Source organism: Giraffa tippelskirchi, chromosome 3, assembly GCF_054371585.1.
Source record: "Giraffa tippelskirchi isolate mGirTip1 chromosome 3, T2T-mGirTip1v1.2.pri, whole genome shotgun sequence".
In the NCBI taxonomy this organism is placed as follows: Eukaryota; Metazoa; Chordata; class Mammalia; order Artiodactyla; family Giraffidae; genus Giraffa; species Giraffa tippelskirchi.
Window position 1 is genome coordinate 49,231,732 of NC_137277.1, and position 27,557 is coordinate 49,259,288.

General features: G+C 39.2%; 1 protein-coding gene, 1 non-coding gene and 1 pseudogene across 10 annotated transcripts in view; 2 read left to right on the forward strand and 1 right to left on the reverse strand.

Moving 5' to 3' along the window:
* Positions 1–27,557, forward strand: part of ACACA (acetyl-CoA carboxylase alpha) — a 277,322-nt gene that overhangs the window by 73,302 nt on the left and 176,463 nt on the right. For 7 of the 8 annotated variants that reach the window (XR_014080652.1, XM_081584563.1, XM_081584561.1 and 4 more), the window contains 7 exons: positions 12,637–12,769; positions 14,654–14,792; positions 18,891–19,000; positions 20,255–20,336; positions 21,943–22,041; positions 23,631–23,737; positions 26,737–26,847. Coding sequence is in view for 7 of the 8 variants with exons in the window: in XM_081584563.1 (XP_081440689.1) it covers positions 12,637–12,769; positions 14,654–14,792; positions 18,891–19,000; positions 20,255–20,336; positions 21,943–22,041; positions 23,631–23,737; positions 26,737–26,847 (781 nt within the window). In the remaining variant the exon portion in view is untranslated. Of the gene's footprint in view, positions 1–8,704; positions 8,758–12,636; positions 12,770–14,653; positions 14,793–18,890; positions 19,001–20,254; positions 20,337–21,942; positions 22,042–23,630; positions 23,738–26,736; positions 26,848–27,557 lie in introns of those variants that run through there. The other variant, XM_081584565.1, reaches the window with a different exon arrangement.
* On the forward strand, positions 15,210–17,022 carry LOC145543346 (phosphatidylinositol N-acetylglucosaminyltransferase subunit P pseudogene; annotated as a pseudogene). Its single transcript, XR_014080653.1, has one exon. The product of XR_014080653.1 is annotated as a phosphatidylinositol N-acetylglucosaminyltransferase subunit P pseudogene (transcript).
* Positions 22,188–22,315, reverse strand: LOC145544052 (U6atac minor spliceosomal RNA). Its single transcript, XR_014081276.1, has one exon. It is a non-coding gene; the product is annotated as a U6atac minor spliceosomal RNA (small nuclear RNA).

Below are 27,557 nucleotides of genomic sequence, written 5' to 3' on the forward strand. Positions count from 1 at the left end.
GAATTCACGTATGAGATTGCCTATAACATGTTTGACTCTTCAGAAGCATTAAACTAGAGAGTTTTGAAGCTTTTTTTTTTTTAATTATTTATTTTTGGCTGCAAATAGGGTCTCAGTTGTGGCATGCAGGCTTAGTTGGCCAGTGGCATGTGGGATCTTAGTTCTCCTACCAGGGTTTGAACCTGTATCATCACGTGCTTGACTATTACATGTCAAACTCTCTGACATACTTTACGTGGAGTGTCACACTTAATCTCCACGAGGCAAATAATGTTACTTTTATTACCCACCATTTAGGGTGGGGAATTGAGACACAGGTTAAGTAGCATAACGAAGGTCACACAGCGCATTGTGTATAGAATTCAGTCAGAGCTCATACCGTCAGCCACTAGACCTAACTTGAACCTTGGGTGTAATAGATATGTTAGTGTTCTCTTTAGCAGTTTTCCTCTGATTAAATGTCAGCCTTATTTAAAAGAGATAGAAGTTGGAAATACACACATATATATATATATACACACATACATATATATGTATTTGACAGTTACTTATTTTTGGCTACACTGGATCTTTGTTTCTGTGCACAGGCTTTCTCTAGTTGCAGCAAGCAGGGGCTCTCTTTGCTGTGCTGCACCGACTTCTCATTAGAGTGACTTCTTCTGTTGCAGGGCACATGCTCTAGAGCGCCAGGTCAGGAGTTGTAGTGTTCGGGCTTAGCTGCTCCATGACACTTGGGATCTTAGTTCTCAGACCAGGGATTGAACACCTGTCCCCTGCCTTGCAAGGCAGATTCTTAACCCCTGGACAGCCAGGGAAGTCCTAGAAAAAAATATTTTTAAAGAATGCTTTATCAAATAAGCAATAAGAAAAATTAAAAACAAAATACAAGAAAGCAAAAATAAAGCCTTCTTTATCCATCACCCAGAGATAACTCCTGCTCATACCCTGTTGTACAGTCTTTTGAATCCTTATCTGTGCACATGGGCATGTTGCATTTCTCACTACTGAAATGAAATCATCAGGTATACAGTGTTTTACAATCTCTGTTTTTGTCAAAAATTTCCACTTTTGTATTTCACTAAATTTTCATCTCATCTAATATGTACATTATATTCAAGTTTCTTCAGTAGACTCCAAAACACGGGTTCATCCAAACTGGTACCCAGTCTAGGACCATGCATGTGTGTGTGTGTGCATGCACTAAGTCACTTCAGTTGTGTCTGACTTTTTTGTGACCTTATGGACTATAGCCTGCCAGGCTCCTCTGTCCATGGATTCTTCAGGCAAGAATATTGGAGTGGGTTGCCATGCCCTCCTCCAGGAGGGGATCTTCTTGACCCAGGGATTGAACCAGTGTCTCTGCATTGATAGGCGGGTTCTTTACCACTAGTGCCACCTGGGAAGCCCCAACGACCATACATTGTATATTGTATTCCTTAAATTTCTTAGTCTATCTTGTTACCCTCCCTGCTTTTTGGTGACAGTGATTAGTGATTTGTTGAAAAAGAAGGTAGCAAATTATCAAAATACATTATAACATTAGGATCTCTTAGGTGCTTCAGTAGGCTTTCTTTTCCCACATGCCTCTTAATTGGTGGTCTTCTGCAAGGCTTTCTGGCTTCAGTTCAGTTCAGTTCAGTTCAGTCGCTCAGTCATGTCCGACTCTCTGCGACCCCATGAATTGCAGCACGCCAGGCCTCCCTGTCCATCACCAACTCCTGGAGTCTACCGAAACCCGTGTTCATCGAGTCGGTGATGCCATCCAACCATCTCATCCTCTGTCGTCCCCTTCTCCTCCTGCCCCCAATCCTACCCAGCATTAGGGTCTTTTCCAATGAGTCAACTCTTCGCACGAGGTGGCCAAAGTATTGGAGTTTCAGCTTCAACATCAGACCTTCCAATGAACACCCAGGATTGATCTCTTTTAGGATGGATTGATTGGATCTCCTTGCAGTCCAAGGGACTCTCAAGAGTCTTCTCCAACACCACAGTTCAAAAGCATCAATTCTTTGGTGCTCAGCTTTCTTCACCGTCCAACTCTCACATCCGTACATGACCACTGGAAAAATCATAACCTTGGCTAGATGGACTTTTGTTGGCAAAGTAATGTCTCTGCTTTTAAATATGCTATCTAGGTTGGCCATAACCTTCCTTCCAAGGAGTAAGCGTCTTTTAATTTCATGGCTGCAGTCACCATCAGCAGTGATTCTGGAGCCCAAAAAAATAAAGTCAGCCACTGTTTCCACTGTTTCCCCATCTATTTCCCATGGAGTGATGGGACCAGATGCCATGATCTTAGTTTTCTGAACGTTGAGCTTTAAGCCAACTTTTTCACTCTCCTCCTTCACCTTCATCAAGAGGCTCTTTAGTTCTTCTTCACTCTCTGCCATAAGGGTGGTGTCATCCGCATATCTGAGGTTATTGATATTTCTCCCAGCAATCTTGATTCCAGCTTGTGTTTCTTCCAGCCCAGTGTTTCTCATGATGTACTCTGCATATAAGTTAAACAAGCAGGGTGACAATATACAGCCTTGACGTACTCCTTTTCCTATTTGGAACCAGTCTGTTGTTCCATGTCCAGTTCTAACTGTTGCTTCCTGACCTGCATACAGGTTTCTCAAGAGACAGGTCAGATGGTCTGGTACTCCCATCTCTTTCAGAATTTTCCACAGTTTATTGTGATCCACACAGTCAAAGGCTTTGGCATAGTCAATAAAGCAGAAATAGATGTTTTTCTGGAACTCTCTTGCTTTTTCGATGATCCAGCGGATATTGGCAATTTGATCTCTGGTTCCTCTGCCTTTTCTAAAACCAGCTTGAACATCTGGAAGTTCACAGTTCACATATTGCTGAAGCCTGGCTTGGAGAATTTTGAGCATTACTTTACTAGCATGTGAGATGAGCGCAATTGTGCGGTAGTTTGAGCATTCTTTGGCATTGCCTTTCTTTGGGATTGGAACGAAAACTGACCTTTTCCAGTCCTGTGGCCACTGCAGAGTTTTCCAAATTTGCTGGCATATCGAGTGCAGCACTTTCACAGCATCACCTTTGAGGATTTGAAATAGCTCAACTGGAATTCCATCACCTCCACTAGCTTTGTTCGTAGTGATGCTTTCTAAGGCCCACTTGACTTCCCATTCCAGGATGTCTGGCTCTAGGTGAGTGATCACACCATCGTGATTATCTGGGTTGTGAAGATCGGTCCTTTTTGTACAGTTCTTCTGTGTATTCTTGCCACCTCTTCTTAATATCTTCTGCTTCTGTTAGGTCCATACCATTTCTGTCCTTTATCAAGCCCATCTTTGCATGAAATGTTCCCTTGGTATCTATTAGGGAAGTACAAATTAAGACAGTAAGATGCTAGTATACAATTGTCAGAGTACCTAAAATAAAAATAAGTGACAACACCAGATGTTTGCAAGAATATGAAATAATTGGATCTTTTTTTTTAACATTTTAAATTTATTTTATTTTATCATTATTGAATTACCATTTAACAAAAAATGATAACAAATATCATATATAGTGGTGTGTTGGTAAATGTTTAACAACTGGCTGTCCAGGAAAATAAAAAAAGCCTTCATTTGCATCTTTTGTCAATTTCTATGCTGTAAATATTCTCACCATGGCCTGATATCAAGGTACTAATGTGAAATCAACTGGCTGGCAAAATTCCTCCAATTTTGACCATCTGCTGTCATGAATTGGTATACACCAATTCTGGCACATGACTGCTTCAGTATCTAGTGAGAATGCAAATTATTTCTGTAGAAGCTTCAGACCTTATAGAATTGTCAAAGAAATTCACTTTACTATATATCTACTAAAAATCAAGTACTGCGTTAGATATTAGGAACAAAGATGACTTAATTATAGTCTCTGCCCTCAAGGATTTTATAATCCATGGGAATGGAGTTACATAAGTAAACCACTGACTATAAACACATACAGTGATTAAATAATATAATTGGATCTTTTGTGGGTAGTTGGTGGGAATGTAAATGAACATAAATTGTTTTCCAGCCAGTCTGGAAAATAATTTGGAAATTGCCTATAAAACTAAGTATCTGCCATATGATCCAATAATTTCACTCCTAGTTATTTATATACCCATGAGAAATGAAAGCATATGTTCCCTTAAAAACTTGTATGTGAATGTTCACAGCAACATTATTCATAATAGGTACAGAGTGGAAACAACCCTATATCCATCAATTGATAAATGGATAGACAAAATGTGGTATGTCCACACAGTGGAAAATTATTTCTCTAAAGCGAAATGAAGTATGGATACATGTTACAACATGAAAGCATTATGCTAAGTGAGAGAAGCCACACATGATATCATCCCATTTATATATCCAGAATAGACAAATCTATAAAGACAGAAAGTAGATTAGTCATTGCTTAGGACTGGGGAGTGGTCTGACGGAAATACGGACTGACTGCTGCTGAGTACAGGGTTTCTTTTGCGGGTGATGAAAATGTTTTAAAATGGACTGTGATGATGGTTCGCAACTCTGTGAATATGATAAAAACCATTGAATTATCCACCTTAAATGGCTGAAATATATGGTATGTGAATTCTATCTCAATAAAGTTAAGGATTTTTAAATGAGTGTAAGATCCATATACGAAAATTAGTTGCATTTCTATGTACTAGCTAGCAATGAGCAAGCAAAAAAAATAAACTAAAATAATTTTATTGAGAATGACATCAAAAAGAATAAAATACTTAGGAATCAATGTAACAAAAAAGCATAAGACTTGTACATTAAAATTATGTTACATTGCTGAGAAAAATTAAAATCTGCTCCTACTGCTGTTTAGTCACTAAGTCGTAACTGATTCTTTCTCAACCCCATGGACTGTAGCCCACCAGGTTCCTCTGTCCGTGGGATTTCCCAGGCGAGAATACTGGAGTGAGTTGCCATTTCCTTCTCCAGGGGATCTTTCCAACCCAGGGACTGAACCTATGTCTCCTGCTTGGCAGGTGAAGTCTTTACCCCTGAGCCACCTGGGAAGCCCAGTTGAAGTCTGAATATACACATACCTTTTTAAAATTGTGCTCATTTTATTGTGCTTCATAGATAATTGCATTTTACAATGTGAAGGTTTGTGGCAACCCAGCATTGTCAGATGATAGTTAGCAATTTTTAACAATAAATTGTTTTAAAATTAAAGTATGTACATTTTTTCTGTGGACATACTATTATTGCACACTTAATGACTACAGTATAGAGTAAACATAATTTTTCTATGCACTGGGAAACCAAAAAATTATTGTGACTCTCTTTATTGCAGTATTCACTTTATTGTGGTGGTCTGGAACCAAATTCGCAGTATCTCTGAGGTCTGCCTGTAAATGGAGAGGCAGTTAGTTCATGTTTGGGGATTGGAAAACTCAGTATTGTCAAAGTGATGATTTTCCTTTAAACTAATCTATAAACTCACAGTTTCGGGCAAAATCCCAGCAGGCTCTTTTTTTCTTTCTAGACTTTGACAAATTTGTCTTAACATTTACATGGAAACCCAAAGGACCTGCAATAGACAAAACAATTATGGAAAAGGAGAGCAAAAATTGGAAGACTTATACTACCTGATTTCAAAAGCCTACTGTAAAGCTGTAGTTATCAAGGCTTTGTGGCATTGCTACAGAGAGAGGCATATAGATCAGTGAAACAGAACTGAGAGTCCACAGCTAAACCTTTTATTTTATTTATTTATTTGGCCGCGTTGGGTCTCAGTTGTCGCACTCAGGATCTTTGTTGCATCATGCGGGACCTTTCATTATGGCTTACGGACTCTCTCGTTGCAGCGTGTGGGCTCCAGAGCACGTGGGTTTCAGTGGCTGTGGTACTTGGACTCTCTAGTTGTGGCACAGGGGCTATGGAGTGCGGGCTCAGTAATTGCAGCGCGTGGGCACAGTTGCTTTGTGGCATGTGGGATTTTAGTTCCCTAACCAGGGATCGACCCCGAGTCTTCTGCCTTGCAAGGTGGATGCTAACCACTAGACCACCAGGGAAGTGCTAAACCTTTTTATATTTTTGGCCAGTTGATTTTCTTCTTCTTTTTTTTTCAATATTCATTTATCTGGCTTTGCCGTCTTAGTTGTGGTATGTGTGGTCTTCCATCTTCATTGCTGGGCTCTTTGGTTGCAGCGTGTGAAGTCTTAGCTGTGGTGTGTGAGATCCAGTACCCTGTGTATGTGTGGGTTTGTGTGTGCTCAATCATGTCGGACTCTCTGCGACCACCTGGACTGTAGCCCACCAGGCTCCTCTGTCAATGGAATTTCCCAGGCAAGAATACCGGAGAGGGTTGCCATTTCCTAGTTCCCTGACCAGGGATCAAATCCAGGCCCCCCGTGCGTTGGGAGTGTAGAGTCTCAGCCCCTGCAGCAGGAGGGAAGTCCCTTACAGCAGACTGATTTTCCAAAGAGGTACGTCCCTGATCCAAGATTTCTTTGCTTGGGAAAGCCCCAGTGTAAAAACACTGTCTCCCAGCGCATGCTGCAGTATAACTCAGACTGCCTTGCAACGGAGTCAGCTAAATGCATCACTGTCTGCCGGATAAACTGCTACGTCATCCTTGGTGCTTGGCATGTTTCAATGCTGGGGTCAGTGTGGGCTTCTAGTTGGATTTGGTGCCAGGTATGTGTCTACTTTGGACACTCTCTTTTCATGTTAGATTAAAAATGAGGGTGCCTTGAATTTGGAGGAACGAATGTGGCCTTTTATTTCTTGTGTTCTCACAGTACAGGAAGATGGTGGGCAGCATCCGTAAAAGATGAGAAACACTAGCTTTGTTTTGGAACTGGGTGTGCCGTGTTAACGTTTGGTTGTTTTAGAAAGATCCCTTTGGTGGAGGGAAGCACAAGCTTGATTCCAGAGAGTGCCTCTTTAGTATATTTTCTGATATAATCAAGAACAAAATAGCCTGCTTTTTTCTATATGCCTATGCCTTGCTTTTTGAATGTTGAACTTAACATAACAAAGGCAGAGAGTGATTCTCTTCTGGAAAGTGCCTGCATCTGGAAACACTTAGATGTGTGTAAAAATTAAGCTGCTTCTACATCTGTGGTCACTGTAATTGTTCTGAACCAAAGGCTTCAGTGCTCTGTTTTTCGAGACTTGTTATCCTGAAGAGAGATCAAGATAGGAGGGTTCCTCTGCATCTGCTTCTTTAAAGGAAAATGTAAACTTTACTGACTTTATTAGACGTTAGCACAGTATAAAAGGAGTGATGCAGAGTCCAGAAACCAATCCAGGACTTCCATTTTTTATTTTTTTTAATTATGACTAATGGTCATATTGAGCGAGTGGCCTGATTGAGTCTTTTCACCTTGGGTCACCTGAATGTCCTAACATCAAGGTTTGTCTTAATAGTTTATCTTCTATTTGATTTTTATCTGTGTTCCAGGTCATTTGTGTACTTCTGTTTTGAAGGGTTTTCGTGGAACGTTAATAGATTCTCAGCATAGTTGCATCAGATAAGAGTTAACCATTTGTACTCAACATTTTGGTGACAAGGAATTTTTCTGTGGTGCCTGAATCAGGTTAGATGCGACTCTGGTAAATTAATACCATTCCTGAGGACTTGGCTCAGGAAATCATGATCTCTTCTGCCATGACAAGGGAGCAATATTTTCAGCATCTACTTAATTAAAAGCTAAAACAGGATACCATTTCCCTTTCAGTCACCATTTCTTTATTTAAGTGATTTGTCCCTCTGTGGCAAATGAGCATAACCATCGATGTGTCCCAGTGGCTTTTTAGGCAGGATTTTTCTTCCCTGCTTAAACGCTGGGTTAGACCTCGGTGTCTAAAATACTTGCCTGGGCCCCTTTACGTTTCTGTGATTTTTATCCACGCCTCCCTCTGTATCCTATTTGTACCAGCTCCAGTCTTATTCTCAAATTTTAGTGAATAAAATCTTAGATTTTTGTTGTTTTTTAAAAAAGTGTGTGTGTGTGTACACACCACTACTCTGGCCTAAAAATTAGAGTTGTGACTCCCACTTTATTCCAAGTTCCTCAGTGGTGGCGTGTCTCGTCCTTCCGACTGGCTTTCTTTTCCTCTTGACCTGCTCTCCCCCCATCTTGGAGTCTGAAACTCAGTCTTACTTGTTGTAATTGGGTCTCAGAAATCACCTGTTCTTCCCTCCTCCCTCTGGATTTCCTGACCCCATTATTTTCTGGTGTAGCTGTCCTCGTAAGCTTGGTCTTCTCTTTTTTTTTGCCCTGAGCCCTCCCTGTCATGTGCTCCTGGCAGCCTGGAGAGGCCGTGGAGCCCCTCTCTAGTGACTGTCAGGAGAAAGTGACCGTTGTTAAAGTACTTTTGCTGCAGCTAAGGCGGAAGCTGCTGAGATCTACTTTATAGTTATACCCGCTTTTATATTTCTCCCCCTCTCCTCTCTGTCCCCTTGGGAAATCAGCTGATTCTGGGTGGGAGCCCAGTGTAATGGGGGGGGGATGCAAACAGGAGGGGAAGTATGGAGATTGGGGACAGAGTAGACAAAAAGACTGTGGTTTGAGGCCATGAGGAATACTCTACTGTGACTGAAGCAGGGCCAAGAAATAGTCAGAAGGCACAGTATCTTTTGTCTTCCTGGGTTTTAAGCACCTGCAGCGGGAGTACGAACTCCGGCTTGTGTTTACAAGGCGGACAGCTGAAGAGAAAAACCTCTATTCCTTTGCCATCTTGATATGGAGGGTTCTGCGAAGGAGAATAAGGAGATGAGATATTACATGCTTCAAAGGTAAGTGTTAGAGGGCCCTATCTAGGCAATATATGCCTTTAAAAAGCAGTGAGGGCGTTGACAGCTAAGCCCTGGAATTTATGGGCAATACGATTTGATGATTTTTTTTTGTGGGTCTGTAGGAAACTTTTTTTTTCTTAAGGAAATGAATTAAAAATCTCATGTTTGCCCCTGAATTTCTGAACCTTTATTTTACACTCAGAATTTGAACCGAAGATATCCGAGACCACGTGTGACATTGTAGCTACGTTGAAAACGAGCACCCTTGTGCAGACCTGGCTGCGAGCTGCTGTCTGCTTAAGGGATCTCACTCAGTCTGTGCCAAGTGTGTTCACTGGGCTTGGCTGGACTTTCAAGGGTGAAGTCTTTTCATCTATTTTGAAGGAAAATAGCAACTCTGGATAGTAGGTAGCATCCTGTCAAAGGTAGTTTTGCAGAAAACTTTTTTAGACTATGTCTCTAGGGCCAGGAAAGGTACCCTCTGCTGTTGTCCTGGCATCATGTGAGAGTGGGCAGCCAGCCTGGAGTTGTTGAGGGTGCCCAGGTGTCCTGCCTTGAATCTTTCTTCTTCCTGCTGTTAGAACTTAACCTGAGGAGGAAGTGAATCAGGCCTACTTGGCCTTCTTCAGACTTCTCTCTCTCTCTCTCTCTTTTTTTAATTTCTTTATTTGACCATGTCGGGTCTTAGTAGTAGCACGCGGGCTCTCCGTTTTGGAGCGCGGACTCTCTGGTTGTGGCGTGCGGGTTTAGTCGTTGCTGCCACTTCAGCAGTTGCAACCTGCAGACTCTCTCGTTGTGGCAGGAGGGCTCTGGAGGGCCCGGGCTCAGTGGTTGCGCTGCGCAGGCTTAGCTGCCCGTGGCACGTGGTCTCTTAGTTCCTCAACCAGGGACCGACCTGCACCCAGTGCATTGGAAGGCGCATTCTTAACCACTGGACCACTGTGGAAATCCCTTCTTTCAGACCTCTTGCAGGTCTTTGCCTCTCCAGCAGAGGGTTGACATGGAAGACCTGAATGATTTGCTGGATGGCAGTCATTAAATGTCTCTCTAGTATCTCATGTGTGTGTTTGTGTACTTGTTTGTTTTTGCATTCTGGAGTTTTTATTGTGAAAAAAATTACCTGAATATTGAATAGACCTTGGCAAATGTAGAAACCAGTGAAAAACACCAATTTGCCAAAGGTTGTCTTTAAAATAATCACCCTTTTTTCCTTTTTACTTGGCTTCTTCCACCTGTTGCAGGATGAAGCAAGCATATCTTCTACTGAGAGTCAAATAAGTAAAAAGCAACTGGTATATTTTACATATACATATTATACATTGTTTTATATATAATATATGGCTTTCTATCATGTTTTATATCTTTTAATAAATATAATAAGATGATTTGTGTATGTCTAAATATAAATATATAACATTGTTATATATATATAAAACAAACGTATATACAAGCAATACACACATATATTTATTTATTTAATATTTTATTTTATTTTTAAATTGATTTATTTTAATTGGAGGCTAATTACTTTACAATATTGTAGTGGTTTTTGCCATACATTGACATGAATCAGCCATGGCTGTACGTGTGTTCCCCATCCTGAACCCCACTCCCACCTCCTTCCCCATCCCATCCCTCAGGGTCATCCCAGTGCGCCAGCCCTGAGCGCCCTGTCTCATGCATCGGACCTGGACTGGCGATCTGTTTCACATATGATAATATACATGTTCCAATGATATTCTCTCAAATCATCCCACCCTTGCCTTCTCCCAGAGTCCAAAAGACTGATCTTTACATCTGTGTCTCTTTTGCTGTCTCGCATATGGGGTCATCATTACCATCTTTCTAAATTCCATATATATGCGTTAGTATACTGTATTGGTGTTTTTCTTTCTGACTTACTTCACTCTGTATAATAGGCTCCAGTTTCATCCACCTCACTAGAACTGATTAAAATGCATTCTTTTTAATGGCTGAGTAATATTCCATTGTGTATACGTACCACAGCTTTCTTATCCATTTGTCTGCCGATGGACATCTAGGTTGCTTCCATGTCCTGGTTATTGTAAACAGTACTGTGATGAACATTGGGGTACATGTGGCTCTTTCAATTCTGGTTTCCTCGGTTACACATGTATTTATATATATAATTATTACACACGTCCATACACACACAGAGTTTTATTCTGTTTTTCTGTGGTTAAGTACAGTAGGCCATCTGTCCATTTTTTTCAAGGGGACGTTCTTCCTGGAGCAGTCTGTCCTCCAATTTTAACAGTCATCTAAGAGAATTTCCTTCTCTTTTCTTCTGTGCTATTTCTTGCATTCCTTGTCTCCCTTTTTCTTGGTTTACTTCATCTTTTTGGAAGACAACATTCTGTAAAACCTTCCTGAGAAAGGTAGGTGAGAAGTAAAGATTTTGAGGTCTTCTGTATCTTTCCACTTTATCATCTTGTTTTTAGCATGGTGCCTAACATCTGATTATGGCTATATGAAGGATCCCATCATTAAAAGCAATATATATTTCTGGTTTTTTCCCTTTTTTGATTATAAGTGACCCTCAGAACGTTCCTTTGCTCTCTAAACTATTGATTAGACCATATGATCAGTCCCTTCACCACCTTAATTTTGTCAATAAACACTTTGCTTCCCTTATTGTCTTATTGTTAGACAGTTCTTTATTTATCCTAGGTTTGTACCTTCTCCGTCTTTTCTCCCTAAGAAACTGAAAGCTGATCTCTAGGGACTGTGGGTGTGTGTGTGTGTGTGTATGTTTTGCAACTCCTTTCTTGTTTATTTATTTTTGACTGAGCTGGGTTTTTGTTGCTGCATGCAGATTTTCTCTAGTTGTGGCAAGCGGGGGTTGTTCTGCCTTCTCATTGCAGTGGCTCCTCTTGTTGCAGAACATAGACTCTACAGTGTGCGGGCTCAGTAGTTGCCACTTGTAGGCTTAGTTGCCTCGCGGCATGTGGGATCTTCGTTCCCTGACCAGGGGTCTAACCTGTGTCCCCTGCATTGGTAGGTGGATTCTTAACCCACTGGACCACCAGGGAAGTCCCAATACCATGCATATTTTGTCAAATAAAAAGTGAAGCTTAGCAAGGTTATTAGGGGAAGATCTGGAATTTAAACGCAGGCTTATGCTGTTTCCACTGCTATATATTTAAAGCACCATTAATTGTTAGAGGCACCATTATTGTATGTACCACGAGAAAAAGAAATTCTGCCAGTTAAATAAAGCACACCATCAGTTGTAAGATACATAGCAATTTCAGAGATTTTAAAATGTTAAAAAATAAGTGTGTTTGCTCAAGATCAATGAAATTTGTTTTTTTATGCTGCTTCATAAATAAATTGTTTTTGGAGTTGTTGAAACATCTATGGAATACCCAACTAAAACGTTTAGTAGGCAGTTAAAAATGTGGAGTTACAGCTAGTAAGAAAGACAGAGGCTAGAGATAACAGAGGTGAAGGTCCTCTGTGTGTCAGAATCATAATTCAGAAGCAGGCTGGCTAACTGTTTATTTTTTAGTTTTAACAGTCTCACTGAGTCTATTAATATTATTTATACCATCTCATTTTAGTCTATTCTTTGCCTATCTCTCTGTGATGGTGTCTGTTGGTAAACCTTAATATTGCCTTTTATTATTCAGGAGCGCTTTTTTTACCCCCTACCCCCTTAAATTTCCACAAGCAATGATCGTTTTCTTTTTCTCTCTTCTGTTTAAAAACTGTGTGGTCTGCCAGCATGTAGTTTCCACAAGAGTGCAATAGGAAGTACACTTTTAAGTCTGGGTAGTGAAAAGCAGGTCTGCAGGGGAGATAGATGATGTGAAGAAATCTTATCTACCGACTTTCGTGATTTCTCTATTTTCACAGATCCAGCATGTCTGGCTTGCACCTAGTCAAGCAAGGTCGAGACAGAAAGAAAATAGACTCACAGCGAGATTTCACCGTAGCCTCTCCAGCAGAATTTGTTACTCGTTTTGGTGGGAATAAAGTGATTGAGAAGGTAAGTTACAACCTGCTCAATTATTTTTTCAAAAGCCCATGAGATTTAATGCCTTGATTTGTAGTCTAGATTTGCTTAAAACTGGCATGTCGGTTGAATTTCTGAGACTGTGTAGAATTATCCTTTCTGTCTCCCTAGCTTTATTAAATAATTAAACGATTAAATAATTTCACTATTTTCTGTAATATGTATTTACCACTGATAATTTAATCATAACTAAGTAAGAAGGTGAAGCAGTGCCCATAAGTTGCTTTTAGAAAGATTTTGAGGTTTTCCTAGAGTTGGGCTACACTGATATGTGAGGGTATGAGAAATTGATTAGTTTGTGGGGTGGTGATGAGGAGGTCAGTGTCATTGAATTGGGATTTAGAGCTAAAGGAGTGGAGAGAGTTTCAGAACAGAAGGCTTAAACAAGTCTGATACACTGTAACTTATGGATCCTACCAGAAATTTGAGATATTTAGAGGGTATATACCACATGAAATACTTAAAGTGATTGTAAGTATTTTGAAACATGAGCAAATCTGAGTCACTTTTATCCAAATCATGTCAGAGCCAAGAGATTGACTTGGTTGCAATATCTTACAGTGATTAAAAGTTTAAAGGGTGAGGAGCTGTATTCCCACTCCTAAAAGTATTGCTTTAGCAGCGTACTCCTGTTAGTCTTCCAATGAGGATAGATTATGTGTCTCCTCACCTCTGTTATCCTGAGGGTCATGATTGCATGCAAGGAGGTGAAAGGTTTGTTTAACAGAGAAGTCTCAGGATCACTGATCCTTTACTCTTTTTCTTGTGACCATTCTTTCTGGGGCAATTTCTCTACAGTTCTAAGGGATTTGGAGTCAGCATTCTGGAGAGAGGTGGTGGTTGGTGTAGGGGTTCTTATACATGTTCAGGGCAGTGTGCCTTATTTCATTACAGCAGAGAATAGTGCATGACACTACACTGTTAAAACTTCCCCCAGCCTTATTTGAAATCCATCTTCCCCGTAAAGCTTGTTTCTTCTCTTCCCTAATAGTAGGAATGGTGGAATAATTCACAGACTCACAAGATTTTTCTTTTTTAAGTAGCTTTCTTTATTTTTTCAAACTTTTTATTTTGTGTTGGGGTGTAGCCAATTAACCATGTTGTGACAGTTTCAGGTGAACAGGGAAGGGACTCAGCCATGCTTATATATGTATCCATTCTCCCTCAAAGTCTCCTTCCTTTCAGGCTGCCTGCCACATAACATTGAGCAGAGGTCCCTGTGCTGTGCACGAAGTCCTTGTTGGTTATCCATTTAAAATATGGCAGTGTGTCCATGTCCATTCCAAATTCCCTAACTATCCCTTCCCCCCCGGCAACCATAAGTTTGTTCTCTAAGTCTGTAAGTCTTTTTCAACTTATAAGATTTGAGTAATTGATTTTTCCCTTCAGGAAATGAACTAAGAAAGGAGTAAGTTTTAGCTGGCACATATTTTGGACTTTCCAGGTGACTAGGTGGTAAAGAATCGACTGCAGTGCAGGAGACACAGATTTGATCCTAGGACCGGGAAGGTCCCCTTGAGTAGGAAATGGCAACTCACTCCAATATTTCTTGCCTGGGAAATCCCATGGACGTGGAGCCTTGTAGGCTACAGTCCATGGGGTCGTAAGAGTCATACACAACTTAGCAACTAAACAACAACAACAGCATTGAAGTATTTGCTTAGTTACCTAACATCTTAAAATATCCCTTGACCATGCAGCAGTTGGTTCTTAATTGCCTAGACCAGCAATACAGATTCCTAGTTGAAACTCTGGCTTTTCAGAGAAAGATTTACAAAAATGTTTTCTTGTCTTTTCCTCCATCTTTGCCTGTCTTTTCTACTTTTCTTTGCAATTCCCGTCCCCCAACTCTCCCAGGTTCTCATTGCCAACAATGGCATTGCAGCGGTGAAATGCATGAGGTCCATCCGCCGGTGGTCTTATGAGATGTTTCGAAATGAACGTGCCATCCGATTCGTTGTCATGGTCACACCTGAAGACCTGAAAGCCAATGCAGGTAAGTTATTAAACGTTAAGAAAGCATCATCCTCAAACATAAAACATTGAATAGCACAGCCTTTAAGGAAGAGGACATTAACTTGGGGGATTCCCAAACCCAAGGACTTGTCTTTTAAAAAGTGTCAATAATAGGCATAGACCAGGATTGTACTCTGTGTAGCCTCAACATAAATTCCTATTTCTAAGTAAAAATAGGTGTTAGTTTAACCAAAGTGTTGATTTGGGTTTTCAGTGTTATTGTGTTATTTGCTAATAGCATGTGTAAGTAGAAAGGCTTGGAAGGAAGTGCCCTTTCCCTTATGAACTACATTGAATTTTAGAGAATTTCAGTGTTAAGATTCTTTCTCCCCCTCCTCCTGGGGATAGAGACCTCTTAGGACCCAGGTAAGTTTTACTCTGTAGGCTCTTCTGCATGTTCTCTCTGCTTAGATGACCCTCCATTTGAGAGTGGTAGGTTATTGTAGACTGTTGGTATAGTTGAAAGATTATAGCTAGTAACTTCTGCTTCATACTTTAAAAAAAAATAATTTCACTTATTTATTCCTTTATTTTTGGCTGCACTGGGTCTTCATAGCTGCATGGGCTTTTCTTTAGTTGTGGCAAGTGGGACTGCTCTGTAGTTGTGGTGTGTGGGCTTCTCATTGCAATGGCTTCTCTTGTTGTAGAGCATGGGCTCTAGGGTGTGTAGGCTCCGTAGTTGTAGTTCTTGGTCTCTAGAGTACACGAACTTAGTGGCACATGGACTTAGTCATTCCGTGTCATGTGGTATCTTCCTGAACCGGGGATCAAACCTGTGTCTTTAAAGAGTTGTCTTTTAAAACTCATTTTGGTCTTTATATGTACTCTCTGTATTGAGACAATGATATTAAGACTATTCCTAAGGCAGTAAGGGTTATTATATTATATTTAGAAAAAGACAAGGCACCAGTTGATTGGAAAGCAGATGTTATTCATTTAGATTGATCCTTCAACATCTTTGAGCTGCAGTCTTGTATTTGTACAAGGAAAGTCATGTCTGTTTCACTGGATAGTTGTAGAGAAGAAATTGTCCATAATAAATGTAAGCTACCTTGCATGATTTCTTTTTCCTTATTTCTATTTGGTGCTCCTATTAATTCATGTATTCATTCACTCGGTGAGCATGGAGACCCACAGTTTAATAAGCTGTGATCTTGCTCTAGGAAACAAATAATTTCAATACAATGAGGTAAGTGCTGTAATAGGAATATGTACAGGGTGCTAGGAGAACACAGAGATGAGACATCTTAACTCTGGTTCCTGCTCTTGGGTTAAGAGTTAAGAGAAGTTAACAGACTTGAGAGAGCTTTCTGAAAGTGGTTATGTCTACCCAAGAATGAGTAAGAGTTAGTGAAGCAGTTAGGGGGAAGACAAGGCTGTTACAGGCAGAAAGAACATATATGCAAATATTTGAAGGTGTGACACAGGGGTTATCTAGAAACTGCAGATGACTTGTTAAAGTACCAGACATGATCTAGTATTTGTCAAGGATGGTCTTGTTTTTCATCCTTGAAAGCATGGACTTTATGTTTTTAGGTGTATGTGTGTGTGTGTGTCTGTGTCTGCATGTATATCAGACATTAAAGATTTGCATTTTAAATGAATTGGTGGTTGTTTTTCACAATTCAAGTGCGGAAGAGTATCATGAACTCCTTGCCATCTATCTGTTACCCAAAATCAACTTCTTTCAGCTATACTTACGCCTTCTCTCTCCTGTAAGCATAATTTCTAAAGCAAATATTTATTGCATCTGTAAATATTTCAACATGTATCTTATCTAAAAGATAGATACTTTTAAACTATTATATGTGTAAATGGACGATTCAGGTAGCAACTTGAAAGATCTGATTGTGGAAGGTAATATTGGAAGATGATAACTGGAAAGATTTTAAACTCTGTTTGGCTTCATGTGATATGTGGGCTTTAATTCCTAAATCTTGGCTAAACTCCTTATGCTTAACCTGTTGGCTTCAAAAATATTGGGCAATTGCACCTTATTCCTGTAGTAATTGGTTACATACTCTTATTTGGAATAAGCATGATGAGCACCTCTCCACTCAGCTCCATTAATACAATCACAGATAACTGTGCCAAAAATCAACAGCAGAAGAAATACGAAGAGGCCATCCCGGCATTAAGAGATATTCCTATTAGTTGAAGTAAACCAAATGTTCTTTCTTGCAACCAAACCATTTTCCACCAAAAACTGAATTGTATGTAAACAACTAATGTCAAACATCCACTATAAAATTTTGACCATCATAATTTTAATATCCAGTATTGAAATGTAAAAAAATAATGTAAGTTGAACTTCTCTTAGATTAAATTCTATTAATATTTTAAATGTTATCAAATAGTAGTTACTAATGGACAGAATAAATAAAATACTGTATTACCATAAGGCAAGTATCCCTCCAAAAGAAGCAGCAGTGGACATTTATTATTTCAGTTTCTATAGCTGAGTCTTCAACTTCAGGTTATCAGTAGGTTGCCATCAGTATTCGAGTGGGGCTGCCATCTCATCTGAGGCTCAACTTAGGATGGATCTGCGTTCAAGCTCACATGGTTGTTGGCAGCACTCAGTTTTCTGTGGGCTGTTGGACTGAGGGCCTGACTGTGTCGCTGGTTGTTGGCTAGAGACTGCTCTTGGCTCCTTGCCATGTGGGCCATCGCAAAATGACTTCCTGCTTCCTCCAAGCCAGCAAGGAAAAGTCTCCCAATGAGATGGGCTCCATTCTTTTTCAAAATATTTTATTTATTTATTTTTATTTTTGGCTGTGCTGGGTCTTCGTGGCTGTGCAGGCTTTTCTCTGGTTGTGGTGATCAGGAGCTACTCTATATTGTGGTGCACAGTCTTCTCACCATGTAGCTTCTCTTGTTGCAGAGCACAGGCTCTGGAGCTCGTGGGCTTTAGTAGTTGCAATTCCCAGGCTTTAGAACACAAGCTTAATAATCGTGGCACACAGGCTTAGCTGCTCTGCAGCTTGTGGGATCTTTCAAGCGATACGGGTTCCTTCCCTGGTCTGGGAAGATCCCATATGCCATGGAGCAGCTAAGCCCATGCTCCGCAACTACTGAGCCAGGGAGCCTCAGCTACTGAAGCCCGCACGCCTGGAACCTTTGCTCTGCAGCGAAAGAAGCCACCTCAGTGAGAAGCCTGTGCACTGCAATGAAGAGTAACCCCAGTGCCTGTAACTGGGAAAAGCCCACATGCAGCAACAAAGACCTAGCACAGCAACCAACCCCCACCCCCCAAAAAGAAATCTTTTTAAAAAGTAGGGTGGAGATGGACCTTGAGCAGATTATTTAACTGCTCCAAGACATAATTCCCTATAAACTGGATGCTCATAATACCTATTATAGAAAGGATTATTGAGTATTGAATGAAGTAATGTATATAAAGAGCTCAGTACTGTCTTTACATTGTAGCTGCTCTGCCACAATTACTGCCAGAAAAAGAAGAAACATCAGGTGACAGATTTGAAAGGGGATACTGTGCCCCCCCAAAAAATAAGGAAGGAAAGAAGTTAGCTTTTTAAGTATCTTTCAAAAAAGCAGTATCCTCAACATTTCAGATAAACAAATGTTTTTCAAGCACTTGACAGACTCGTATAACTCACCTTTTAATAAGTTACCTGCTTAGCAAGTCTGCAAACCCTCCAGTCTCTCCCCGATTTCCTCATTTTGTCCTGGCTTTATACCAGGAAAGGGACCTTCTCAGAATATAGTGCAAGTTAAAGATGAAAGGTGTCATAGAACTTTTTCTCCAAATAGAATAATGGGCCTCTCAGTGACACATCATCTTAATATAAGATCATAGTGACTCTTCAAAAAGCTCACACAGTGAAATGTTTGAGAACTGCTGCTTAGTGTCAGAGCTTCCTCACTATGAGGTTATCACATTTTAGTGCCTGTGACTTAACAAAGAGCCTCCAAATGAATGGATCTGGAAGTTATCCCACGAATGTAGTATGTCCCATGATTACGTGTGGTGGTACCTGTCCTTTGTGTAGTGTTTGCTCTGATGTTACATTTCTGAAAATAAACTTGATTACTGTTAACGTGCTTGTGTTTCCAGAATACATTAAGATGGCAGATCACTATGTGCCTGTGCCAGGAGGCCCCAACAACAACAACTATGCAAATGTGGAGTTAATTCTTGACATTGCCAAAAGGATCCCAGTGCAAGTAAGACATGCCAGCATCTCCTTGAAAACCAAATCCAGCCTTTAAAAAAAAAATTTTTTTGATTGGAGTATGTTTGATTTACAATGTTGTGTTAGTTTCTGCTGTACAGCAAAGTGAATCAGTTATCCATAGACATATATCCACTATTATTTTTATGTTTTGGAGAATAATCCTTTCTCAGTTGCTTCATTTGCAAACATTTTCTCCCATTCTGAAAATTGTCCTTTCACCTTGCTTATGGTTGCCTTTGCTGTGCAGAAGCTTTTAAGTTTGATTAGGTCCTATTTGTTAATTTTTGTTTTTATTTTCATTACTCTAGGAGGTGGGTCAAAAAAGATCCTGCTGCGATTTGTGTCAAAGAGTGTTCTGTGTTTTTCTCTAGAGTTTTACAGTGTCTGGCCTTTTGTTCAGGTCTTCCACTGTTTTTTAGGTTCTTTCCCCACATAGATCATTATAGATTATTGAGAAGAGTTTCCTGTGCCAAATTCAACCATTTTATAATTAGGCACAAGGGGATAGCCAGTGAAGAAATTTTAATTTTATATAAAGCACCTTTTCTGAACCTTGATAAGAGCCTTTATGTGAAATATACAGACAGGAAAAGGAAAGATGAGACGAGTAGAATGAGTTACCATAAAGTAAACGTAATCCAAACAAGAGGTTTGTAAGGGTCTTTCAGAGATTATTCTATCCATTTCACCTTCTAATCTCCCAGTAAGTGAAAGTTACCTATTTCAATGAAATACTATTAGTCCAGAATACGGTAGTGTAGAAGGAGGTTTATTCTTCTCTGTCACATTGTTTTAGAGAGTTTAGGGGAAGTGTCTTAAAGCCCAAAGAGAAAAAAACTTGAGATTTGTATGGCAGTGTAACCACTAGATATAAAGGTGGAGTTGGGTGGCCAAAGTAATGCAATCTGTGAAAGAAAACCAGCATTTCTAGCAGAGGCTCTGTAGAGTCTAGTTGAAAGGCTATGAACTGACTTTCCTGAAGAGCAACAATATCAGCTGGATCTTAACATCAATTTCAACTTGTTTTTGACATCTTCAGAGGTTTTACCACAGTCAGCTGCTTATTCTTGTTCTGTAAAAAGTTGGCCAAGAATCAGGCATAAAAGCTGAATTAAGCATTAGACTGCTATGGTGCTATTGTACCTCATGAAGTACGGCCAGTCTTGGTTAGAAAGGAATACAGTTGAATTGTGTTCTTTTTAGTATGAATTTTAAGAATGAATCATATTGTGTTCCCTTGTAGGCAGTTTGGGCCGGCTGGGGTCATGCTTCTGAGAATCCCAAGCTCCCAGAACTTCTTTTGAAAAATGGCATCGCCTTCATGGGTAAGCCTTTCTGATGTACTGTTCCTGTTTTCCTGTTTCTCTCTATCATTTTGGTCCATGTTGCCCTTCTATAGTTTGCTTTTCTTCTGTTTAACACGTACTAGGCTTTTATTTTTCATTGATCAGTAACTCTGAGGGTAACCTTCTTCTTCATTTTCTTTTTCTCCTACCATTATTGCATCTTACATTTTGAATCTTGATTGTGTTTTCTGTCCCTGGGTTCTTTTCTATGAGATATGGAGGAGGCTCTGATATCTAGAACACTGGCCTTTAAGAACTTTGTCATTAACCTTAAGAAAACATGTGGAGAAAGGACCTATTTTTTTTTTTTTTTAATAAATTTATTTGTTTTAGTTGGGGGCTAATTACTTTACAATATTGTAATAGTTTTTGCCATACATTGACATGAATCAGCCATGGGTTTACATGTGTTCCCCTTCCTGGACCCCCCACCCACCTCCCTCCCCATCCCATCCCTCTGGGTCATCCCATTGCCCCAGCCCTGAGCCTTTGTCTCATGCATCGAACATGGAATGGTGTTCTGTTTCACATATGATAATATACATGTTTCAATGCTATTCTCCCAGAACGTCCCACCCTCACCTTCTCCCTCAGAGTCCATAAAATTGTTCTATGCATCTGTGTCTCTTATTCTGTCTCACATATAGGGTTATCGTTACCATCTTTCAAATTCCATATATATGCATTAGTATACTGTATTGGTGTTTTTCTTTCTGGCTTACTTCACTCTGTATAATGGGCTCCAGTTTCATCCATCTCAGTAGAACCGATTCAAATGTATTTTTTTTAATGGCTGAGTAATATTCCATTGTGTATATGTACCACAAACTATAAAACTCCTAGAGGAAAACATAGGCAAAACACTCTCCGACATAAATCACAGCAGGATCCTCCATGACCCACCTCCCAGAATATTGGAAATAAAAGCAAAAATAAACGTAGGACCTATTTTTATGTAGAAAAGATGATTGAATACTTAGGATACCCCAGCAGTGTGCCCTTAAATATGAATCAGTACCTTCACATTTAAGCATATAGGTTATATTCCTGTAAGTGAGGGTTATTTCTTCTGACTTTTCTGCTCTCCTATAGAGAGAAAAAAAGTCAAGGTTATATGGCATTAAGTGTTTCTGTCTTTGTCTCAATGATGATTATGCTTTGTAAAGCCTATTAATGATAAATCTTCCTTTTGGATTTCCCTAAGCCCAAGGAGAGTATAATATTTTAGACTTGAACCCCAAAACTTTATTGTCCTTATTTCAGGATAATCATAAAAAAAAGAGAAGACTTTGTTAATCTGGTAGAGTTGGATCATGAAGGATGATTTGTCAGGGATTTAATTCAGCATATATTTACATATATTGAATTCTCTCTGTGTGTAAAAATTTGCTACATTAGGTTCTATAAAGGATACAAAGATGAGCCAAAACGTAGCAGTCCCCATAATCAAGTTTTTGGTATGGATGATATGCGATGTGGGGGACACAAGACAAATACAAAAGTAATTATATGAAAGACAAAGCACATGGGAAAGAAATGAGGCCAAAATGTTAAAGTCAGGATTCTTTTCTTGTTTTGTTTTTAGGTCCTCCAAGCCAAGCCATGTGGGCTTTGGGGGACAAGATCGCATCTTCCATAGTGGCTCAAACTGCTGGTATCCCAACTCTCCCATGGAGTGGCAGTGGTAAGTAATTTTATTTCTTGTTTGTATCTTAAAGTGCAGAAAAGCTCAGTAGGGTATTTGGGACTGTGGCTGGGGGCTTAAGCCTGCTTTAAAATGTATTAAATATTTGACAAGAAATAGAATCCAAGCTGATTGATTGGTAGCTTGTATCTCCTGGCTTAATTGCTGTATCTATGATTCTATCATGTCTTAAGCATATGCATGTTGTCAGGCCCGAGAGCCTCTTCCATCTTTGTCAAGGGGAGTGCTAACCTTCGCTCCTTTCATCCAACATTCTGTCATATCTTAAGAATGTAAATTTTGTACTAGGTTACAGAGATGCTAAACGGTAGTGTAAATGATCTTGGGACTTAATTTGGAAAAACTCTTGAGAAAACTCATCTGGTTCTGTGGATTCAGGTCTATGCTGTGTAGTCTAGGATCTTCCTCAGAGATGGTCTTCTTATGTGGAATAGGCCCTTGAACCTGCCTGGGAGATTACTGAAATCACTAAGAAAAAGCTAAAACCCACTTACTCAGATATTTGCCTGCCAGTATTTTCTTTCTTTTTGTTTATTCAGTCTTTATTTTTTGAAAAATTTTATATTGGCGTATAGTTGATTAACAATGTTGTGTTAGTTTCTGTGTACAACAAAGTGATTCAGTTATATAGACCCATGTATATATTCTTTTTGGCCAGTATTTTCTTAATGTGAGCCCACAATCTGTTGATGACTTGTTTTGCCTGTTTAATACCATTGAACCTCTCATTTGCCCTGAAAACTGAGGTCAATAATCAACCTTTCTTCTCAAGCATGCAGAAGCATGAATTTTTTTCTAAAAATGATTTATTCTTGACAGATCCCTTAAAGAGTGCCATGTGGATTATTAGAGCTGACAGTATTATGAACTTCTGTTTTTCGGTCCTCAAGCATAGGAGCAGACACACACTAAAACCTCTTACAAATGGGAACTACTTTGTCTTGAGTCTGAACAGATTTGAGCTCTTGTTACTTGGGCTCTCCAGGGGGATTGCAATATCCTTTCCAGACCTGCTGGGTCAAACAGTTTAAAATAAAAGGTTGAGTTTGTTCTTGTTTGAATGGAGAGGCTGTACCATTCCCCTTGTGGCTGAGTACAGGGACAGTCAGGAAGCTTGGAGTCATGACTCTGCTGAGGCCAATAAAACCGCTATTTCCATTTCCAAGGGCTCATAAAGATTGAATTATTTCTCAGACCTCTGGCCCTGGAGCAGGCCTGAACACACAAATTGAAGATACTTTGCTTGCTGAGTTTCTGTGAGAAGTCTGGCATGCTTTTTTTGTTTGTTTGTCTTATATGTAGGTCCTTGTGGTTTTTGTTTTTTTTTTAAGTTGCTCCCTATTATCTCTCTTGACTTTTTCCAGTATCAGAACCCAAGTGGCCAGATCTTGATATTAGGTAAATCCTGCTAACTCCAAGGACTGATCAGGGTTTTATGGTATTCTTCTTTCTCACGCCTACCCTAAATTTTGAATAAATATGAAAGCATTTTAAAGAAGGTGTAAGAAGAAAATTGACAAGAACAGAAATGCTTGTAGCTGCTTTTAAGTCACTGTTATCTATTGCAGGTCTTTGTGTGGACTGGCACGAAAATGATTTTTCAAAACGAATTTTAAATGTTCCTCAGGAACTGTATGAAAAAGGTTATGTGAAGGATGTGGATGATGGGCTGAAGGTAGGTTAGTAACTCTGGGGAGTGATCATTTTCAATGGACCAATTATAGTCCCAAATATGGGGATTTGGAGCCTGGTTTATGACATATACCCATGATAGCGTTAGGGTTGTAAGACCAGGAGATGTAGTTTATGTAATAGAATGAGGAAGTGACCTACGTTTCACAAAAACAACTTAAATTTGTTTTGAAGCAAGCCATTCACCTGGACAGAACACTTCTTAGGTGGTTAAGTCACAGCTTTAAGGAGGTCCTGATTCTTTCTCCACCACCTGCTTGTGTGTGTGTGTGTGTGTGTGTGTGTGTGTGTGTGTGTGTGTAGGGGGGTGGTGGAGTTAAGAGCAAACCACTTTGTGTGTGTGTGTGTGTGTGTGTGTGTGTGTGTGTGTGTGTGTGTGTGTGTGTGTGTAGGGGGGTGGTGGAGTTAAGGGCAAACCACTTTTTGCCCAGCTTGACTTCAGAACCAAGAACCCTGGCAGACAGAGATCAAAATGTCAGCTTTAATACGAACAGAGATGGTGATGAAAATGTCTTAACTGTGCGGCAACAATCAGATTCGTAAAGTGAACGTCAGTTAAGCAGGCTCACTCACTGGTTACTGGCAATGTGCGTAGTCACAGAGACGGCTTTTGCTATTCGGTTTATTGTATGACTGAGAGCTGGGAAAGAACATGTGTTCTGTGTAGTGGGCTGATCTCAAAGGGGAAAAGGCTGAGCTATACATGCTCAGTTTCTCCTTCCGAACTGACGGATCAGAGTTCATTCGGGCGGGAGCTGATAGAGGCTGAAGCTGTTGCTCTAATTATTGTCTGTCCATGTAGAAACATGCGCCGAAGCAACTGGAGATCTTTTCTTCAACATTACTTTTTCTTTCCTTCACAGTTCCCTCCAGTTATTTCTCCTTTCACTTTTTAACTGGTTGGAAGTGTCAGGTATGCCACCAGGGAGATGATCAAAGAGCTATATTTTAGAAAAACACACTACTCATGTTTGACTCATCTGTAATAAATTTAAGAGGAACACTGAATGTTCAACTAATTTTGCTCTGTTGCTTGCATTTCACGTTAAGCATCCTGTAACCTCCCTAATAGGAAGAATTAATATTTCTAATTGAATTGCTGATGTATATTCTATTTGCTATAATTTGCAAAAGAGTAGAAACCATTTGTAGGGAATTAGCTATATTGCTTATCAGTTAAAATTCCTTTTTTTCCTGGTTATAATTATAAACATAAAATTTTTGCCAGCTGTTTTTGGTTCATAGATTCATTTAATGACAGTCTTTATTAATAGGTTCCCATAACTATAACTATTATGATAATTATAAAATTAGGGTCTTACCATATATATTGTTTTTATAATCTAAGATTTCTTCTACCTATATATAAGAAGTTTCTTCATAGCACTAAAATTTTTCTAAAATACTTTAAATGGATGACCTGTGTCTGGAACTTATGTATGTATTTTAAAGGTCTGCCTTGTTCTTATATCATGTGGGCTAGCCTATTTTTTAGTCTTTCCCACATTTGTGCCTGCTTCTTCAATCATTTATCACCCAGTGACTGAGTTCATGCTGATTTTGCTTATAAGCATAGAAGTTAAGAGAATTTAGAAGAAATGGGACTATGACTGAAGGATTTTCATGCCTAAAACAACTGACAAAAATTAAAATTTGAAATGGTCTTTTTCTGGTGACACATTTTTTAGATATTTTTATAATGTAAACTGTAAAAGACTGGAATGTTTCAACAAAAGAATGACTCAGTTATTTTAAACTTTTGGTTAACTTTTCCCCAATCTGCTTTTTGCCTTAGCTACAATATGGATATCTTCCATATTATTACATGTAAAGGCTACCTCAGACCTTTTAATAATAGCATAGCAGTCTAATTAATAGATTTATCTTGACTTAATTGGCTCCTTACTTTATGGGTATATAATTACATATTCAAAAAGTTTGGGGATCATCATCTCATCATAAAATACTGTAAATATGAAAAGCACATTTAGAGCATTTGTTTAAAATTAGTTTTCTGACTATTAATGTTTTGGTATCTTGTTATTTTTATCTTTTATAAAAAGTTGAGTGAGTAAAAATTTCTAGATATGTGAGAATCTTGATTTGTTGAGTCTTCTATGTTGTCAGAAGATCAGAAGCTGTGCTGAGGTGGTCAGCTTATTAAGTGAACTGCCTGTGTTTTTTTTTGTCTTTTTTAAAAATAAAAGTTATGGAACAAAGAAAATGTACACTTTGGTAAATTTTTTAAAAATAAAATAAAAATTATGGGTAATGCACAAATTCTTGCATATTATAAGAAATTCTAATAATATAATAATATATACAGTAAAAAGTGAAAGTTTATATCTACTCATCTTCCCTTTATAAATCACCAGTGGTGGATAGTCTAGACTTGTTTTTTGTACTTACATATGTAAGTGTATGAATGTATACATAATTTTATATATATATAGTTTTACTTTGTTTTTGACCTATATGGGATTATTTTAGATTGAACCATACAAAATTGTCAATATAGAACCATTTTTTACCTACCAAAAAATACAGTTTCTTTTGGGACTTTTCTGGTGGTCTGGTGGTTAAGAATCTGCCTTGAAATGTAGGGGAGTTTGGTTTGATCCCTGATCATGGAACTAAGGTCACACGTGCCACAGAGCAACTGAGCCCACACACCACAGCTAGAGAGTCTGTGGGCCACAGTGAGAGACTCCACGTGCATCTGAGACCCAACACTGCTGAATAAATAAAGAAGTACTTTTTAAAAAAAGACAAACATGATTTCTTTTGGATCAACCCATTACTACGAATACTATTCTGATACTTCTTTCCTCATCTAATACCATATCTTCAGGATCTTTCTATTTTATTATATGTATTAATAGACCTACCAGATGACAGCGTTTTTTTAAAGGGAGAAAATGCCAGTTTTCTCCTTCTCTACTAATACCATTCTCACTTCAATTTTTCTCTTTCTTCTTGAAGGCAGCGGAGGAAGTTGGATATCCAGTAATGATCAAGGCCTCAGAAGGAGGAGGAGGGAAGGGAATCAGAAAAGTCAACAATGCAGATGACTTCCCTAACCTCTTCAGACAGGTGGAGTACAAGTTTTCGTTCTTTATTTGAGTTAATATGTATATCAGAGATATGTGATTTAATTCACACTATAATTTGGATGTCCAGAAAATATTTAAACTTCTTGTCTGTAACTAAGCTAATCTTTCCCTTTAGCCTCTACCTACTTAGTAGCAGGGGAAAAAATATCAGTGAAATGTCCAATTCAATCTAAAGTTTTATTCATTTAGGTAATTCAAGCAGTAATTATTCTCCCTTATATAAAATTGCTCAGTTTCTCAGATAGCTCTTCCCTATATGATTTGTGTGGCTCATAGGCCTTCCTAGTAACAAGAAAGAGTCAGCACCTTCCTATGTTTTTGTGCTCCGCTTGTGCTGACATTTTAGATAAAGTATCTGGGATGGCTAATTCCTGATCTGGATGCTCTTGGCTTGGCCTCACTCAGGCTCTCTGAAATTAAGTAATGCTGAAAATTCTCCAAGCTAGACTTCAACAGTACATAAACTGAGAACTTCCAGATGTCCAAGCTGGATTTAGAAAAGACAGAGGAACCAGAGATCAAATTGTTGATATCCGTTGGATCATAGAAAAAGCAAGAGAGTTCCAGAAAAACATCTACTTCTGCTTCATTGACTATGCCAAAGCCTTTGACTGTGTGGATCACAACAAACTGTGGAAAATTCTGAAAGAGATAGGAATACCAGACTATCTCACCTGCCTCCTCAGAATC